This window comes from Ceratotherium simum, chromosome 35 (assembly GCF_057802395.1).
Source record: "Ceratotherium simum simum isolate JZ-2026a chromosome 35, ASM5780239v1, whole genome shotgun sequence".
Classification (NCBI taxonomy): Eukaryota; Metazoa; Chordata; class Mammalia; order Perissodactyla; family Rhinocerotidae; genus Ceratotherium; species Ceratotherium simum.
This window is the reverse complement of record NC_141934.1, coordinates 4,688,265-4,707,582: the sequence shown is the minus strand read 5'-3', so window position 1 is coordinate 4,707,582 and position 19,318 is coordinate 4,688,265. Positions and strand designations below refer to the sequence as shown.

Below are 19,318 nucleotides of genomic sequence, written 5' to 3'. Positions count from 1 at the left end.
TTGTAGCGAATTTTTCCTCAATCGACATCTCATAGTTCTAGAGGCTAGGAGTCCCAGATCAAGGTGTGGGAGGGTTGATTTCTTATGAGGTCTCTCTTCCTGGCTTGCAGAGGGCTGCCTTCTTGCTGTGTCCTCATGGGGGGAGGGGGAGAGAGCAAGATTTCTGGTGCTTCTTCTTATAAGGATACTAATCCTATCAGATCAGGGACGCACCCTTATGATGTCATTTAAGCTTAATTACTTCCTGTCTCCAAATACAGTCACATTGGGGTTAGGGCTTCAACATATGATGTTTTGGGGGGAAAATTCAGTCAATAGCACCCTCCTTCTTCAGGGCTCCAGGCACATCAGGCACATAACTGAATTGTTGCCTGTTATCACATTGTGTTTTTAAGGAGTATTTACATTTCTGATTCTAAAAGTAGCACATACTTAGAGCAGGAAATGTGGAAAATGCAGAAAAGTATAAACAAAATAAAAATACACAAACCCAAAACCTAGAGATAAATATTACTCATGTGCCAGGGTTTTTTTTTGGTCTTTTCTTCAGAATATGTGTTCAGACATGTGTTTTACACAATTTGGATCAAATAACATGATTTTCTTTTTGGTAACAGCTTTTTTGAGACCTAACTCACATACCATACAATTAATCCATTTAAAGTGATGGAGAACCCAATGGTGTTTAGTGTATTCACAGAGTTGAGCAACCATCACCACAATCAATTTTAGAACATTTTTATCCTCTCCAAAAGAAACCCATGCCCTTTAGCTGTCAACCTCCAATGCCTCCCATCTCCCCAGCCCTAAGTAACCTCTAGTCTACTTTCTGTCTCTGTGGATCTGCCAGTTTTGGACATTTTGTATAAACAGAATCCTACAATGTGGTCTTTCATGACTGACGTCTTTCACTCAGCAGGATGTTTCCAGGTCCACTCATGTTGTACAGGACACATTCCTCATGCTACAAGATCCATTCCTGTAGCAGCATGCTATGCCATTCTTTTCTCTATTAAACAGCTGTATTGAGAGACAACTCCCATACCATACAATTCACCTATTTAAAGTAGACAATTCAATTTCTTTTACTACATTCATGGAGTTGTGCAACCATTACCATAATCAATTTTAGAACATTTTCATCACACCAAATTTCATTCCTTTTTATTGCCAAATCATATTCCATTGTATGGGTGCACCACAGCATTCATCCACTCATCAGCTGGTGGACAGCTGCACCTTGTGGACATTATGAAGAATGTTGCTATGGGCATCTGTGTTCAAGTGTTGGTGTGGACATATGTTTTCACTTCTCCAGGAGTGGAACTGTGGGTCATATGGGAAACTCCATGTTTACCCTTCTGAGGACCTGCCAGGCAAATCATGTGATTTTTTTATCTGGATTTTTTCACTTTATTAATCATGTGCATTTTCACAAATTCTTAAATGTTCTTTGAACACTTGGCTTTAATGTTTGCAGAGTTCCAAATTTTAGTTAACCAATCTCTTGTTATCAAGCATTTAGATTATTTCCAATTTCAGATTATAAACAGCATTTCAGTGAACATCTTTGGACATCAATCTTTTTCTGCATCTCTGTTTATTTCTGTAGAGCAAAATAGTCACACCATTGGGTCAAAGGGCACAGGCAGTTTTAAGACTCTTGGTACACAATGATACATTACCTTCAGAAAGAGTTGTGTCAATTTGCATTCTCACAAGTTGAGTTTGGGAATGCCAGTTGCACACCACCTTATAGTTTCATTGTCTCCTGAGGTCATCAGGGCAGGGACTTCGGGCATCTTTGACCCAGTGCCCACCTCAATGTGCAGCACATCATATGAGTTCGTGTTACACAAATGAGTGAGAGCAGAGGAAGGCCCAGGTTAGTGCAGAAAACATGGGGGCAGAGGAGGGTACAGCTGTCTGAGTCATCGTGAAGGCCAGCTCTGTAGGACTTAACCCCCAGTTGACATGTGGACTCAGTGCAGAATCAGGTGGTAACAAGGCATGGCGAGGCCCAGAACCCTCCATGTGGAAGTTGAAGTGGCCGACGGAAGATGAGGAAGCCACACTCCACAGTCATTTAGGGGCGGACGCTGGTGGGACAGCAACTCTGTTTTGTACTCCACTCTGCAGGCAGCAATCTTTATGCAAAGCCCTGGGAGAATGACCTTCACTGAGCTGGTGAGGTCATCAAACTCTCTGCTCACCTGGAATCCTGAAGAGACACCCAGGACAAGGCAGCGCATTGTCACTTTCTGAGAACTTGACTTCTTTTACTTACACACACAGGGTCTTGAAGAAGCTCCTCAGGACAGCTTCTCTCCTCTGGATGATGATGTCATTACTCCCCAAGCTATTAAAATAGAGAAGGGCAGGGGCTCATGGGGGTTTGTGGGGTTCTGCTCTATTTCTTGATCTGGGGGCAGATTACATAGGTCTATGCTATTTCTGAAAATTCACTGGGCTCTGCCCTTAATCCAGGTGCACTTTTCAGCATAAGTGTTCTTCCTCAACAAAAAATGGAAACCAGAGAGGTTGGGGGAAGAGAACGAGCGCTGAGTCTTTCTCTGCACAGGCCCTTTCCGTGGGGTCTGTCATCTCATCCGGTCTCACAGTGACCCTGGCTGGTAGGTACTAGCCCCGTTTCACACAAACATAAGGCTGAGTCCTGGGAAGGGATTTACATGGACTGTAAGGATTCAGACGTATTCTCCTTAAAGCTGCGGATACAATCTGGGCTCAGCAGATTAGACTAATGATAGCAGTGAAGGAAGAGGAAATAGAACATTGTGCCTAGACTAGTGCTGATCTCTGATTCAGAATCCAAGATGCAACGTTGATGGATCAGGATTTGGTCTCAGGCCTGTCTGACTCCAAACCCCACGGGATTTCCATTATACTAAAGCTTCTGATAATAACCACACATCATATTGAATAAGTATGTATTGTTGCAGGACAATTTCACACAGCACTCCATTTGTTTTAGAACAATAGAGTCCGTGCTGACAGGCATCCTCAGAGCAGGAAGGACATGGTTAAGGCAAGCTCACCTCTGCCTGTGGAGCTGTAGAGATGAGGCAGGTAGAAGGAAACAAGGACGTTCGACACCAGGTGTCCCAAGCCTGAGGGCTGGAACTGTGAAAACACATCTCTGGAGAGGCTTTGACTCAAGTCTGGATTGAAATAAATCAGGATGAGAATAAGCAGTGATACCGGACTAGACTTTCTTTTAATAATTTGTATTTGGGTATTCTCTCCTTAAGGTTTAAATGCCTTTAAAAATGACCTTTTTTTCCTACATTAAAAAGGCAAAATTGATAGAAAGGGGTCCTGATTGCCCTCACAGCCACACAGGTGAATCTTCCAGCACCACGGTCCACCTGCAGGCAGGACGGGTTGTGGAGAGGTTGTGGCTTGCAAGTGCTGAACCTGGAAATCCAAATACCAGAGAACAGTGAGCATCGTGTCCCACAGCCAGCTGTTCACGCTCAGCCAGTGAAGAACCAGGCAGGGGTCCATGGTGAGACCGGGGCAGTACCCCAGTCAGGAGCAGGAGTGGAGCCGGAAGGGCGTCATGACCCACATTCAGGCCTGGGCTGGAACGTGGACTCAGCCACCCCATGGATCTGGGCAAGGCGCTCCAGTTCTCTAATCCCCACTTTCTCCCTTTAAATGGTCCCTCACGGGGCTGTGGGGAGTGTCCGAGGTGGGGCTTATGAAAAGCTCCTACAGAGAAATCCAGCAGTTCCAGGGCAGACACTGGATTCTCCTGGACAGCCTGGAGAACACCCAAGCAGCCTGCACTTTGTCTGGGATTCCTGGACACCTAAGAAACCCACACACACGCACTGAGAACAGCTGAGCCCGGGGGGGCCTGAGGAGCAGCGTGAAAAGAAGCAAGGATTCCTCATCTCTGGTGACATGGCCGAGGACGGCCCCACTGTCTCTGCTCAGAAGGCGTCTCCATGGACAGAATGCCCTGGCTGAGGATGCAGGGCCAGGGAGAGAGGAAGAGAGTGAGTGCTCGCTGAGTGCCCACCCAGTGCCAGCTCTGTGCTGGGGACAAAGGTACAGACACATGAGACACACCCCTGCCCGTAATGAGCTCACCCACTCGGGGGAAGACTGGAAAAGGAACATCATAAAAATGCAGTGTGATAAGTGCAATGAGCAAGTGTGCACCAGCTCTCCTGGGAGTAAAGGTCCGATGGGGACAGAGCCCCTGAGTTGAGCTCCACAGGTGAGGAGGGCGGAGCTGGGCACTTCAGCAAGAAGAGCAGCAGGAGCCAAGCAGAGGTGAGAACCCGTCCCATGTGCACGGAGAATCCCAGGCAGCTGGGAGTCAGAGGATGGGTTTCAAAGTGGGAGGGAAGAGGGGGGTTGGCAGAGCCAAGATCCTGCGGACATGTTGTGAGTGACACAGTACTAAGCTGGGATTTATCCAGAGGGGAGCCACTGACCCAGTTAAAGCAGGAGGGACAGGGGCACATTTCCAGTTTAGGAAGATCACATGGGAGCAGGTGGGAAGGAAGGGCCAGAGAGGAGAAACCAGCAGGACCACAGGACTGGAGGAGGGGAAGTGAGAAGGAGTAGCAGGCAGTCTGGGCACGCTGCAGGAGGTGAGATGGAGGAGGGAAGATGTGGGAAAGAGAGGGAGGGGCGAGCACTGGGCCCCAGCTTCTGAAGGGAAGGAGTCCTCCTGACCAAGAGGCAGCCCTTAGAGGGAGACGATGCCTTCAGATTGGACTCTCAGAATCCGATGTGCCTATGGCCCATCAGGGGGACCATCCAGCAGGGAGCTGGAAATGGGGATCCAGAGCTTAAGAGAGGATATGTGTTCCAGCCAAGAGCAGGAGAAGAGTGAGCCTCAGGCTGGAGATGGGGGTGCTGTAGGGGGCTCCTCTGCCAGTTGAGGGAGCTGAGGGCCAGGCAGGGCTGAATCCCTCTGAAGCTGGTGGTTCTGTCCTCTGAGCACATGCTGTTGGCACAGTGGTCCTCGTGGACCTGCTCCACCCTTGATTGCACCCTCCCTTCTCTATCTTCTATTCTCAGCCCTTCTCAGCAGCTCCCTCCCCACTGGCAGCCCTGGAGGAAGGAACCCCTGCTGTGCACCCAAGGCCTCAGGTAGGTCTGAGCCTGGGTCCAGCAAGGCCAGAGGAAGAGCAGGGGAGATGATGAAGGGGAAGCAAGGGTGCCCTGGCCATCTTCAGCAGAGCAGCACCCAGTGGGCTGAGAAGGAGGAAGGGCAGCTTGTGGGGAAGGATGGAGGGGGAGGAGTCTGCAGATGTGCATGTGCCAGGCCAGAGATGGCTGAGTGAATGGCAAATGGAAGAAGTGGTCACAAGAAGCCAGGAGGCCCTCACACCATTGGGGCTCTGGAACTTGTACCCTGCTGCCACTGGGGTGGGGAGATGTGACAGAGGAGGGATCTGTGTGGATGGACACAGGCAGGTCTGTGTGGGGCCTCCCCCATCAGGTTAGCACTCACAACAAGCATCCTCAGTGTCTGGGTGACCCGGAGGCCCAGGCCCAGGCCCAGGCTCAGGGCTCCCGCCGCAGAGATGCAGTTGTTGCTGCAGCAGAAAGACATGTGCACTGTGCTGCCTTGCACACAGATCTCCCCAGGGTCCCAGCTGGAGCTGCTGGTGCATCCACCGGGTCAGGCTTCACATTCCAGCCTCCACACACGCCCTTGGGACACTGGGCAGGTCAGTGAGTAAAAGCTGGATGAGGACCCTGCCTCATTGGAGGCTCCCAGTGTTCAGGGAGATCTCCCAGCAAACACGCCTAGAGCCTCCCTCCCCTGGTGGAGACCAGCAGCTGCTCCCTGGCCCTCAGAGCTCAGCAGGCGCTCCCATGAGTTCTGCCCCAGCTGGCGCCCTGTATCTATCACCATGACAGCATCTGTTCTGGGAAATCCCCCAGCTCCCTCCCCACGTCATCTCTGCCTCCCCCTCTTCCTGTTGGACCTGAACTCCAGGCCTCAGAACAGCTGTTGGCCACTTTGTCTCAGAGCCAGTCCCACTTCTCTCTGACTTCTCAGACCCCAGCTCAGCCTTGAATTTCAGTATACCCCATGACCTCCTCGGGCCTTAGCTCCTTCCATGGGGAGCAAAGGTGGGCAAGATTGCAGCAGGCAGACACTATTACTCCAGCAGCCCATGATCTGTGGGGCCTCTGCCTCTTTCCCTCCATCTGGCTTGTGGCCCCTCTCTGGTCACCTGCTGAGGCCTGGGACCCTGCCTGGGCCTGGAGGGGCAGCCCGCACACAGCAGGCCCCCAGCAGCCATGTGCTGAGCAGAGCATGTGAGCACCTACCCTGCACCAGGCTCTCTGAAGATGCTTCACACATATGTGTGCGATTCCCAGACCCCCGCCTGTACAGTGGGAATTACAAGTCCCAATGTTCAAATGATGAACTCGAGTGACAAGGACACAGCTGGACACTCTTGTGTTGCAGCTCAGGTCCCATCATGGGTAGACTGTGGTAGGTTTGGGAATTAAAGTGGTGAATAGCAGCAAGATCATGGAGTCCCTGGTCCCTGGAGTGGCTATGGACCCAGAGACTGTGACACAGAGGGCATCCCGGGCTGCTCACCTTATATCGAGTTCCTCCAACACGTTGTCAGTCTTAAGTGCCTCACCCACCATGGAGGATCCAGGATCTTCACAGCCATTGCATGAGATGTCCAGGACTCTCAGGATGATGTTTGCCTGGAACGCAAAAGAGAGAAGCCATGGGACCACATGTGATGGTGGAGAAAGTCAGGGGCCACAGCCTCAGGGGCCCAGAGACCCAAGGTGCAAAGAGTGAGGACTGAGTGTGAAAGGGCAGAGTCCAGGTTAGAGTCTTGTGGCTTGGATGGTGATGAGCAGTGGAGCCGAACCCCTGGAAGCACAGTGGAGAGAGGGGTGTGGATGTGAATGACCCTCCGAGCCAGGGGTGGGGGGGCTGCCACGTGGCAGCAGGTGCCAGCGACACGGTGATCAGGCCCTATGACCACTTGGGGGCCTCTCAAGGGCAGGGACTCCGAAGCACAAAGCAGCCCAAGGACCCAGTGGGGCTCCAGTGAAGGGCTGTTTGGGGGGTATGATGGGGAGAAGTGTGGAGTTTGTAGATGTGCTGGGATGACAGACCCTGACCTGCCACCTTGTGTTCAGGACCCCAGGTCAGCCCCTGTCAGAGGGCAAGGCAGTGGCTGCCATTCCTTGACAAGGACCCACAGAGGGAGCCAGCACCACGAGCACTGCAGGCCCCTGCGCCACCCTGGCAAGGGCTGAAGCATCTGTTCCTGAGGCCTACAAGCCACAACATCCAAGGGAGTAGGTGGGCTGTTGGAGAGTGTGCTGGGAGCCAGGGTGCCAGGGTGTCGTCTCAGGAAGCATCTGCATATGCTCAACAGTGAGCATGTGTCACCTGACTGCACCATGTCCCCACCAGCTGTGTGTCTGTGACGTCTGGAGAAGCTATGCAACAGTCAGCTTCGGACCCCTCAGTAAATGATGTGAGAGTGGGCACAGGGAGATGGAACACTGTCATCATTAAGTGGAGCTGGGAACATTCAAGTCACTTAAAGAAATATTCTTGAAGCTCTGCTCAAAAGATCCAAGGTGCATTTCCGAAGAGCTGCAAAGACTGGGAGCTGGCACCTGGGAGACCTGCCCCCAAAAGACAGGCCAGACGGGCTGATAGGAGAGGGCCTCATACCTCCAGACCCCTGGCAAAGGCCATGGATCCTGTGCCTCAAAGGTGATTCCAGTTCATGTTAAGCTCGGTGAGTCCTGTGTTTTCTGTGAGGGCTGGTCCAAGCATCTCCCCTTCAGAAACACCAAGAGAAACCTTCTTATTCACTGTTTATTCCTTCAAAAAATGATACTGATGCCTGCTGTGTGCCAGGGTCTCTGCTGGGCATGAGGGTCAGGGGTTGAACCAAACATGGGGCTGTCCTGCCCTCAAGGATTTCACATTTAATGGGGGAGACATAAATACGAATTAATGGTATGTGAGCTCTTTTAGACTACAAAAAGGGAGGCATGGGAACAGAGTGGGGGATAACCCTGCCTGGGTGGGTCAGGAAAGTGAGGACAGAGGAGACAACCTTGAAGACTGAGGGACTCTCCATGCGCGTGTGCCTGCACAGTGGAGAGCAGACACAGGAAGATTGAATGTGTGGAGGCCGAGGGAGGATGGGGCACTTTTGGAAATACAGCAGGTCTGGTGCTGGCGGCGGGTGGGGGGAAGCCAATGAAATGAGGTAGGAGCCATGGGCACTTGAGAGATGCTGAGAGCCTTGAATGCCAGGACACGGGTCTTGGGTAACGCCCTATCAGGCGTAGGGAGGCAGGGAGGGCTTTAAGAAGTGACAAGGCTGGATTCCTTAGCAGTGGGTGTAGGGGATGGACTAGGGTGGGCAGGGGCAGAGACGAGAGGCCAGGAGGCTTGTGCCATAGTCTATAGGCAAAAAGTGGCAAGGCCAGTGCAGCTGTGATGGAGAGGAGGCAGTGGTGGTAGAGAAAGGAAAATGGGGGCCATGTGGGGTTAAGAAACCCTGAGAGATATTCAGCATGTAAAATGGGCAGAAGCCCCACTCACCCACCCACCCTGCTCTCCACTCTGTCAGCACTCAGCCAGTCTGACCTGCATCCAGTTCTCAGAAGTGCTGGGACAAATGTGCCTCCGGGCTGTCCCCTGTGTGCAACTGTTGACCCCCTTCTTCACCTGACTAATAGCTCCTCATCCTTCTAACCTGGGGTCACAGTCTCAGGAAGACTTGCCTGCCTGGCTGGGCTGGGCCGCTTTGGGCCCCAGGTCCACTGTTCTTCCATCCTCCCGGCCACTGACCATTAGGCATCTCTGCCTGGCCAGTCTCTCCTGCCAGCCTAGGACTCCGTCAGGTATCTGAATTTGACCCCTCTCCATGGTCCCAGCACCGAGCATAGGTCTAGTAAGGCTGGTCTGAAGAAATGCATAGGGAAAAACAGATGCACTGACTGAGCAGGTTGCTCAGCCAGCCCGTGGGGCCAGAACACGCTGGGGCAGACACTTTCAGCACCTTGGGGAGCTCCCCGCAAGGTTGGGAGGCCCCTGTGCTGCCTCCCTGAGAACAGGGCTCCAGACTCCATGCCAGCTCTGGGTCTGACCCTCGCAGGTTCTCAGATAGGGGTACTTTCCTCCGCCTCAGACACTTCCAGGGCTGGGAGGAGAGGGAAGTGGTCTTCCACTTTGTAGGGAAGCCGCTTCTTTGCTGAGCAGCTAGAAGGTGAGAGGGTTCTTCACGCAGGAATCAGCCTCTTGTAGATCCAGTGCTTGGTCTTCATGACCCCTGCAGACAACCTATGTGGCAGGTGCTACAATCGCCGTGGGTCAGGTGGGGAGACTGAGACCCAAGCTCCTTGACTCTCCAGGGAGTCAGGCCCACCCACAGATCCCCACTTGAGGAAACAAAATGACCCCGCTGAGTCTGTCCTTTTCCAGGGTGAATACTGTCCCCTCCCATATTTGAGCAGCCTTCACAGGGCCTTAGCCTCCAGTCCCTCCCTCCTGGCTGCCTCTCTGGTGCTCGCCCTCTGACCATGCAGGCTTAGAGTGACGCATATACGTAGTTTGTTGAAAGTCTGAAATGAGCTTCTCTTTTAATTTCACTGACTTCCCACAATAATTTTCTTAGACAAGGAACTGGCTCTCTGGCAGTTAGATTCTAGGGCTGATTCTCACAGGCCAAGGCTGGTGCCACCCCTTTCACTCTAAGGAGTTTGACGCAGGGCAGTGACTCCCAAACTTTCTCAATCAGACAAATCTCCTTGGGCACCTGCTAAAATGCAGAGGCACAGGCTCCCCCCAGAGTCTGGTTCAGCAGATCCAAGGCCCAGGAATCTGTATGCTAACCCAGGGTCCCAGGTGATTCTTATAATTGATTGGAGTGTTTGAGGACAGGCAGGTAGAACTGCATGTACCTTGCAAAGCTGACTGCCCGTGCAAGGGCCCTGGGGCATGAGAGAAAGTGGTGAGATCAGGGAATCCCACTGATGACCTCCACAGACTTGGAATAAAATCTTCATGCCTTTTGCCATGATTTGTAGCCCTGCAGGCCCCTGTCACCTCTCCACCCCACAGCCTGGCCACTCTGCCCTGGCTGAATAGCCCAGTCACACTGGTGTCCGTCAGTCTGAGAAACAATTCTGTGTGTTCACCGTTCCTCTGCAAGAAATGCACTCCCTCTGGTCTTGCCATGGCTGATTCCTCCACAGCCTGCCCATTTCAGCTTCAATGTCACCTCCTCACAGAGGCCACCCCAGCCACCCATGTATCAGGGATCCCCATTCTTCTCTAGAATCACACCCTGTTTGTTTCTTTTGTAGCACCAATAATTATGGAGAATGACCTTGTTAATGTGTGTTCCCTGAGGCCAGGGCCTCTGTTGTGTTCATGCTGGGTCCCTCGTGGCTAAATCAGCGCCCAGCACAGGCAGCAACAGGCAATGAGATGTCCAGGGGATGGAGTAAGAGTTCTGTGTGGGAGGAGTGGGGAAAGGGCAGGCGAAGTAGGACGTGGGGAGAGGGGCCAGAGCATGGATGCTCAGTGTGGTCCTGCCAACCTCCACCTCACTGGCCCCGGGATGACAGGCCCCACGGTGGCCCAGGCTGGATGGGACCTGCTTGGTCACTCAGCTGGTTATAGCTCAGGTCCAGGGACTTCAGGCCCGTGTGGGCCAGCAGTTCATCAAGGTACTGGGCCGCCTGTTCCTCCAGGCAGCTCTCTGCCAGCTGTACCCTCTTCATGGCCGAGTTCACTGTGAGGGTGGCACACACAGCCTGGGTACCTACCGCTCCCAGCTGGTTCTCTGACAGCTCCACATCTGGGGCCTGGCACCACTCCCCAGTCAGTGAGATCCAAAGTCAGACACCACCCTCCCCCACCCTCCTCAATCCCCAAACCTCCAGGCCTGAGGCAGTGGAAGGGGCTTTGCAGGCAGACTGTCCTGGGGCTGCATGGCGACTCTGCAACCCATCGGCTGGATGCCCCACCCCCACCCATATGTCCAAGAGCTTCTTTGTCAAGGGATTAAACCACCTCCTTTGTGGTGCTGTCTGTGGAGGATGCTGTGATGGAGCCACAGCCACCCTGTTGATGACTCGTGCCTGGAAGCAATATAACCCCCCACAGAAGTCCTCACGGCCGCATCTCTGGGGACTGGCAATGACAGCCCAAGGGGCCATGCATGGAGTGCTTACATGGGCCAGACTCTCTCCTGAGCTTTTAATGCTCATCACAACCCTGAGGGCTAAGTGGTATTGTTAGGTCCATTTCACAGATTGAAAACTGAGGTTCAGCGAGGTTGAGCTGCTTGCCCAGGGTCACCCTGCTCTTCCCTGGCAGAGGCAGCATTTGAATCCTGCCCTGCCAAACTCCCCCCAGCCCTCTCTTCTCTCGCACTGCCAGCCCCCGTCTCTCTGTGTCGAAGGACTCTCCCACCCTGCACTCAGGCATTGAGAGGCCACCATCTGCAGGGGGTGCTGCCCAGCAGAGGAGGAGGTGGAGGGGTAGGATGAGTCAGGAAGGGAGGGGCGTCTAGCCTTGGGTGCACCACAGAGGGTCTAACTCCACCCCCACCCACTCCACCCTGTGATGAGACCCCTCCCCGAGCAACACCAGCAGGTCCAGGGGGAGAAGGTCTGGCTGGGGGAGTCCACACCCCTCAGGGATGGGATGACACAAGTCTGCCCACCTGTCCCAGGCTTGGCACCTCCCACAGATGCTGCTGCTTTTGCTCAGGGCACCTGCCAGGGCCTCTGCACCGGCCCCACAGAGCCCACTGTCCCGAATCCAGCCAGTTGACATCGGGATTGGAGGTCAATGTGGAAGGCAGAGTCCGGGCCCCCTGAGGGCCTGGGACCCAGGGACCTGAGAGGTCTGGTCCTTCCCAGAGCTGAAGGCCCCACACATAGCTGGTCACTACATGGGCTCCTGTTCCCAGGGCTGAGCCTGCTCGCTGCCCTCCAACTGGCAGGCCCTCCCCTTCCCACATGCACAGAGGACACTGGCTGCTTCTTCTAGGCTCCACCAGACCTCCTGGGGCCTTCCCTGACCCCCCCAGCAATTAGGGTCCCCCTGAAGGCTCCCCAGCCCTTACACTGATCTCCATCAGAGCCTGGATCCCATGTCACCCAGATGTGGGGGATGGGACACACCTGGCACAGAGCAAGGCCAGGGAATGTGTGGAGTGGGCTCAGGGAAGAACACTCCCATGGCTGCTCCTCCCAGGTCCTCCCCTCCCAGCCTGGCCCAGGGTCCCTCCAGGGGTACCTGGGGCTGCAGGCCAAGACACTGCAGGCTCAGCTCTGGGGCGCTTCCCTGGCACAGGGAGCAGGAGGCAGGCACGATGCTGTGGGCCCAGCAAGACCTCAGGTGGACGGTGTCCTTGACCAGTTCTCCGAGCCCATGGGTGCCTGATAGAGACAGCGGTCCATGTGGCCCCCTCCCCAGGCACAGCTGCCTGCCTCCTCCCCTGCCCTCTTCACTACCCAGCCTGTTTCCCTCTAGTGGCATTTCTTCCTGTGCTAGTGGGGACTCCTGCCCCATATACAGATGGGGACATCGAGGTTCAGAGAAAGCAAATCCTTTCCCCAAAGTCACACAGTGAGTAGTAGCTGATCCCGGCAGAGCCAGGCTTAGGACCCTGCCTGTCTGACAGCGAAGCGCATGCTGTGTCCTTTCTATGGGATTGCAGACCATATGTTTTACGAACATTTTATAGAGGAAAACACTGAAATAATTATAAGTTCTATACATCCATCTGCTTAGTTTCTCCTGTGGGCTGGGAAAACACAGCCCTCATCCTGTTTCAGGAAGGAGTGGGACAGCCCTTCTTAGACAGTTTGGCTAGGTATTCGCATTTTAACATCATTCTGGAAGCATGTTCTGATGGTGGAACAACTGATGCTGCCAAGAGCATTTCTGGGAGGTCCTGGGGCTTGAAGGGCCGTGGGCTGCCCTGAGGGGGTCCCAGGGAGGGATGCACTATCTGCTAGACAGGGGTTCCCTGCCCCCTCGGCCCCAGCCTGCCCCCTCCACCCCTGCCTAGAAGCCCCAAGGTGAGGAGACAGGCCTGAACCCCCTGCCTGGGCCACCAGTCTTCAGGTCAGAGTCACAATCTACATCTGAACCCCGCTCGGCCTCCGGGACCCCTGCAGGACGCCCAGCGGCCCCTGCCTCCTCCTCCTGCTCTTCATTCTCCCCAGACTTCTCGCAGGGACCCCTCATGGTTCTGCCCAGTTCGCAGTCATGCACACTGAGGCTGGGACCGAGCCAGGCCCCACCTAGAGTGCATCCGGGGATGTAGGCAGAACCGCCGGCTGCATGGACCAATCGAATGTGGGGTTCAGTGAATAGGTGCCCAAGGCAGTCAGTAGAGACACGATCCCCAGTGACAGTCGCCCCCGCAACCCCGTGTTGTTAGAGTGGTGGGAACCACCACTGGCCTGTGCTGCCCTTGAGCCTGCTCCTGGCCAGCGTGCAGAAGGGCGCGCGCCACGGGCCAGGCCCAGGCCGGGGCGCCTTTGGAGCTCTTGTTCCCCCTGCCATCTGGTGTGGGTCCAGCATCGCCCCCTTCCACAGACTGGGGACTGTGCCAGACTCCAGAGCTGGGCTTTATTCCCTGCACTGGGGGTGGGGCACCTCTGCCTGGCATTGCACAGGAGGGCCTGGGAACCTTGCAGAGCCAGCCACCCTCCTCTCTGGAGCCAGAGTCACACCCCCACTCTGTGGGTCCCAGTTCTCTCTCAGGCTCCAGCTTTGCATATGCGGCTTCCTCCTCCAGGAACATTCCTCCCCAGCTGTGCTTGTTGAACTTCAGAATCTGCAGGTGTCAGCTCAGAGGTGCCTTCTTCCTGAAGCTTTCCTTGGCCCCTCCTCTGGGCTGCTGCGACCCCCATACCCCCCTCACAAAGTACCCGTAACACCTGTCATCCTCTCACCCCCAAGGAAGTGAGGCCAAAGGGCAGGGGAGAGGTGCTGCTCCTCTCTGAGCCCCAGGCCCTGGCAGAGTGAGTCAGAGAGGAAGGGAGGCCCAGAGCAGCTGGGGGTGGGGACTGAGCCCAGGGCGGGGTTGGGGCTGGGTCCTGCCCCCAGTGGGAGTGTCCCTTTACCAGCTGCTGGCCTGGCCTGGCCTGGGCGCCTGCTTTTCCTCCTGTTCAGCTGGGGCTGCAGCTGCTCTGCTGACCCTGCTCCCCAGCAGCCAGCAGGAGCTGAGGGCGTGGGCTCCCCAGGGACTTGGACAGGCTGAGGGCTTCTGGATAAAAAACTGAGAAGTAGGTGACGACCAGGAACTGGGGGGTGGGCGCCCCGCAGAGGCAGCTGCAGCTCAGGGTCATGGTCCTCGTGGTGGGGTAAGAGAGTGGCTCCTGGGCAGGTTGGCTGGAGGGACCGTGACTGGTCCTGCTGGACTGAGGTTGGGAGTGTGACTCCTCAGGGGCTGGACTGGTGGTAGTGGAGGGGGCAGGTTGGGACAGGGTGGGGGCAGAAGGGTCTCCGTCTGTCTAGAGGCAGCAGGTACAAGAGCAAGCCGTGTGCTCGTGTCCTCCTGTGTGCCCACCTGCCTCCTTTCCTGGGCCTTGTCCCCAGCCCCTGTTGGGCTCTGGGTGCAGAGCAGGATGGGTCTCACTCTGCCCAGGAGGCCCCGGGAGAGGCAGGAGGTAGTCCCTGACACCTGCAAGAGCTGGAGCCCTGGGGCCCCTGAGAAAGACCACAGTGGCGGCTGGGTCAGGGGAGCCTTTAAGGAGGGAGCTGGGTCTGGAAGGGGCAGGGAGGGTGAAGGCTGGGGAAGGAGGTGGTGGTGGGCATCTGGGTCTGAGAGCATTGGCTCTCCGATGCATGGCCGGGGCTTCTGGGCTGTGCAGGTTGTTTGGGGTGGAAATGAGGCTGGAGAAGATGCGGGGAGCTGAACGCTGTGCTGGGAGCCTACAGGGTGTAGGGGCTGAGTGGGTGGGGCCCAGCTCTGCCACTGCTCACCGAGTACCGGGGACACACCACACTGCCCATCATCTCCTCCCAGGTGGGCTGTCATTGCCACAAAAGGCCACCAGGAGCAGGTCCTGGACCCCAGATTTCTGTCATCACCAAACTCAAAGGGGTTTCCATGACCCAGATTGAGGAGCTGGGGAACCGGCTGTGGGACATGGGCAACTTCGTGAAGTCACCACAGTGGGTGCCTCAGTGCTGCTGCCAGGCGCTGACACCTCTGACCCCACCCTTGCAGCGAGTGTGTACAAGAAGGGCACGTGATGCCAGAGGGGGTGCTGGCGCCGTCACAGGGCCGGGCTCAGGAAGAGCCTGACAGAGGAGTGGCCCTGGACAGGGATCTCAGGGATGTGTAAAAAGTTTCCAGGTGGACAAGGGGACGGAGCAGGAAGCCAGGCCAGAGGTACTGCATTTACAAAGGCTGCACCCGGAAGATTGGGGGGTCTGGGAACTCAAGGTTTGAGCTTGAGGGAGGGGTGGAGGGGCAGGGGCCGGGGCCTGGAGCTCCTGAATGCTCTCCTCCCTGACCTGGGGCACTGTGATCTGGCTCCTCTGACCTTCCCACGCTGCATTTCCGACCCCTTCTCCCTCCACAGAGATCCTCTCAGCCCCAGTTTCCATCTCTGTTCTGTTGATGCACCAGTTGTAGCCCCGGTGACCACCTGCCCCGAGCACAGCTGCCTCCTGATGCGCACCCACCACGTCCAAGGAGAAACCCTCTCCCTCTCCCAGTGCGGCCTCTTTTCATCCACCGAGGGGCATGCCGTCTACCAGGACCAAAGCTGGACCCGGCTCCACACCTCCCTGCCCCCCTCCTGTCCATTCCGTCTCCTGATGGGTTTCCCTGCTGCCCCCGCTGTGCCTGTGGTCTGCTTGTGGGCCCCCAGGTGCGCTCCACGCAGCAGCCAGGCTGAGCCCTCACAGGTGACACCATCAGAGCCTGCCAGCCCTTGCTTTGCAACCTTGGAAGGTGCCCTCTCCGTAATGGTGGCCACCAGGTCCCCGGTCCTTCCTGCCACCCTCGTGCTGTGGTCCTTCTGTTGCCCCTGAGCCCGGGGCCAAGGTCAAAGATGTCCACCCTGCAACTGGCAGAACCTTGTCTGTGCCAGTGCCCAATGCTTGAGGGTGCTTCATCTCCCAGAAAGCTCACCACCATCCCCTCCTGGCTGATGCCAAGAACTCTGTGACCATATACAGGCACTAGTGTCCCTGGTCCATAGCAGAGCAAGCCGGGAAGGGACTAGCCTGCGGTCCCTTGGACAGTGTGTGGGGTCCCACTTCTGTGCAGGTCCCTCTGAGTGTCCCTCCCTTAGTCTGCCACGCCCAGCACCTCCACCCTGGCATGAACTTACCCAGCAAGTTCCACTTCTCCAGGTCAGCATGGTGGTTGCTGGCTGCCCCAGATCCTCCTTGTTCCCTGCCTGGCCGGACGCCCCCACCTCACCCACTCTCAGGCCCAATGACTTGGAGACCTCAGATGCCACCTATTTCAGGCACTGCCCCTGTGACCCAGGCTTCAGCCCTACTGCCCTCTGTTTCCCATCGGGGACCTGGTGGCTGCGGCTGGAGGGGTCTGTGAGGACCTGGTGTTGCTGGTGGCTCCGTGGGGGACAGGGTTCTGGGAGGGCTCAGGGAGAGGGTCCCTGCCCTCGTGCTGGTGGAGCAGTGATGGGCTGTGTGCAGGGTGGCGCTGTAGGCATCTATGTCCACTGGGATTGTGACCTGGACACCGGGGGCTCCGACGGCGGCCCCACAACTCCTTCCAGCTGCGGGAGAGGAGCTGTGACTTCAGGTGTGGCCCCACTGCCCGCCTGCTGCTCCTCAGCCAGGTGCCCCTCCACCTGTCCTCCTGTGGCGGCCGGGACAGACCCCAGCCTGGCCCGTCCCTCTGGACGCTCTGCTGTGTGTGAAGGGGTCCCCAGAGCAGGAGGGGGTACTCTCAGCTCCAGGTCCCCCAGCACAGACTCCATCCAGCCTCCCTCCTGAGCCCTTTGGCCTCCACCCCATCTGTCCCCCACACCCCTACTGCAGCTGGGACCCCTCACCCCCAGCCCCTCCCCCACTCCACCCTGCCTCCAGCATCTGCCTCCATGGTACAGGGACTTTCTTTACTTTTCCCTTAAGGTTTTATCTAAAAAATTAGAAAAATCTATAGAAAACTTCAAAGATTAGTGGCATGAAAACCCATATAGCCTTCATCTGTGTTCACCAGAGTTGTATTTTTTTTTTTTTTTTTTTACCATTTTCCCCCATTTACTTTCTCCCTCCCTCTCTAGAGTGAGCCCGATGTATGTAGATAGATTTCGCAGGAAATCGCTAGAAAGTAAGTGGCAGATATCCGGACACTCACCCTCTCAACGCTGTCCTGAGAATGAGCACCTTCCCCCGGTGACCGCTGGCCTCTTGTCACACTCAGGAAATCTAACATTGGCAGATAAATCTAATATTCAAATTTCCCCAGCTGTGACAATAACAGTCCTAAATCTTTTCTTTTCCGATCCAGGATGCGCTCAAGGATCGTGTGTTTCGTATATTGTCCTATCTTTGAATCTCCTAAGCAGACCCCCTATCATCCTGTCACTTCATGTCACCTCGTCACCCTCACACATACGTGCACACAGACACCAGGCCTGGAGGTGATGCCCCTAACACTGCTCGCTGGGCCCGGCCTGACCTGGCTTCACCAACTTCCCCAGCCCTTTGCAACCATGGAGGGCTGGACCCCGCCCATGCCCTGATCCCCTCACCCTGTGCTCTTGCCCGCCCTATGTCTCTTCCTAGAACTCCTTCCTGACCCCTGGGAAACCAGCCAAAAAGTCTCCCAGCAGGAAGTCTTCCCTGGTTCCTAGGGGAGAGTGAGTGCCCCTCTCTGGACCCCACAGCCCCAGGCCTGCCGCCACCTCCCCCACCCCCACTGCTGGTGTCTGTTTAGGGACCCTCTGTCCCCATCCCCTCAGCAGGCAGGGAGCTTCTGAGAGGCCGGTCCCAGCTTGCTTGTCCCCTGTGTCCTCAGCAATGACACAGGGCTGAGACCCAGGACTCGGGCTAGGACTGGATGGAATCAATGGATGAGGAGGATGAGACCTGTGAGGGCCAGTCCAGCCCAGCCCAGCCCAGGAGTGGGCAGAGCAGGCCACTAGACTCTCTCCTGCCCCCAGAACAGCCACTCACTGGTGGGAGGCCTCAGAAGTGGGGACCCAGAGCCTACTCAAGCTCTATGGGATGCTTAGACATCCTTGTCACTGGGCAGGTAGGGAACAGCCTGGGTTGGGTGGGAGTGGTTAGGAGTGAGGTGTGGGAGGGGCGACTGCCACAGCCAGAGAGGCTCAGCCCAGGTCTCCGTCAGACAGGGAAGTTCGGGCTCATCCTCACAATCCTCACTCTGGGCACCGGAGCGGCTTGGCTGGGTGTGGTGAGTCTGGCCAACTCCCTCTGGCTGCCGGCAAGCATGTGCCCACCGAGTGCACACCCGAGCCCCTGTGCTGACATGAGTCTCGGGATGAGGGCTGGGGAGGCGGCGGAATGGCAGGTTGGGGGCCAGGACGTGGGTGTGCCCTGCCTCTCCCAGATCACCTTCTCCTGTGACCTGCTGCTGATGTACGTGGACAGGGAGACCGTTTCTCCTGAAGGACCAAGTCTAAAGAGAGGAGCTGAGGGCCTGCCTGGACCCTGGGCCACATTTTGGAGGATGGTGGCTGGAGCCCCGGCCTGCCGTCCTCGTCTGCAGGCAAAGGTCCCGAACGCCACTGCCAACCGTAAGCAAACAGAGACGGCTTCCCCACCCCCACACCCGGCTGCCCATGTGCCTTAGAGGGGGCCCAGCACCTGCCCCCACCGCTGCTGCTGGGAGCTGGACACCGTCATCAGGGTGGCCCTGGCACCTACTCGCTGGCCCATTCCTGAGGCCTGTAGCCTTTCTCTGCTGTTTGGGGTTTGGGGGTTAGGAAGGCTTGGGGCCCTGCCTTGGGGACTCATGGATGAAGACTTAGCAGGACCAGGATAGGGGTTGGGGGGAGAATTGCACCCTTTGGCTGCCAGACAGACTGTCCCTCCCCTACTCCAGCCTCGGCAGGGTGCTGCCTGGGACCATAGAAGCCAGCTTTGTACAGAGACCTGCAGGGAAACATCATACAGGGCACTGGACCAGTGGGGCTCCTGCTGGGTCTGGTCTGGAGAAAGCCATCCCAGTCTGTCTCCAGTGTTTCCAGCAGCTCCCCGCTCACCAGCTGTCCCCACACTGGCTGTGGTCAACTCTGGCCTTGGCTGGCTCCCAGCCCTCCTCCCCTTGCCAGCACT

At 56.2% G+C, this 19,318-nt stretch overlaps 1 protein-coding gene across 1 annotated transcript; it reads right to left on the bottom strand.

Annotated features, from left to right (window-relative positions):
- Nucleotides 1-1,982: 1,982 nt before the first annotated feature.
- On the bottom strand, nt 1,983-13,267 carry LOC106800223 (uncharacterized). Its single transcript, XM_087423585.1, is given in 12 exon segments — nt 1,983-2,221; nt 3,057-3,141; nt 3,737-3,832; nt 5,495-5,579; nt 6,605-6,720; nt 7,715-7,824; nt 10,659-10,862; nt 11,506-11,508; nt 11,758-11,828; nt 11,830-11,885; nt 12,311-12,453; nt 13,132-13,267. Coding segments are annotated over 12 exon segments (1,344 nt in total).
- Nucleotides 13,268-19,318: the final 6,051 nt, after the last annotated feature.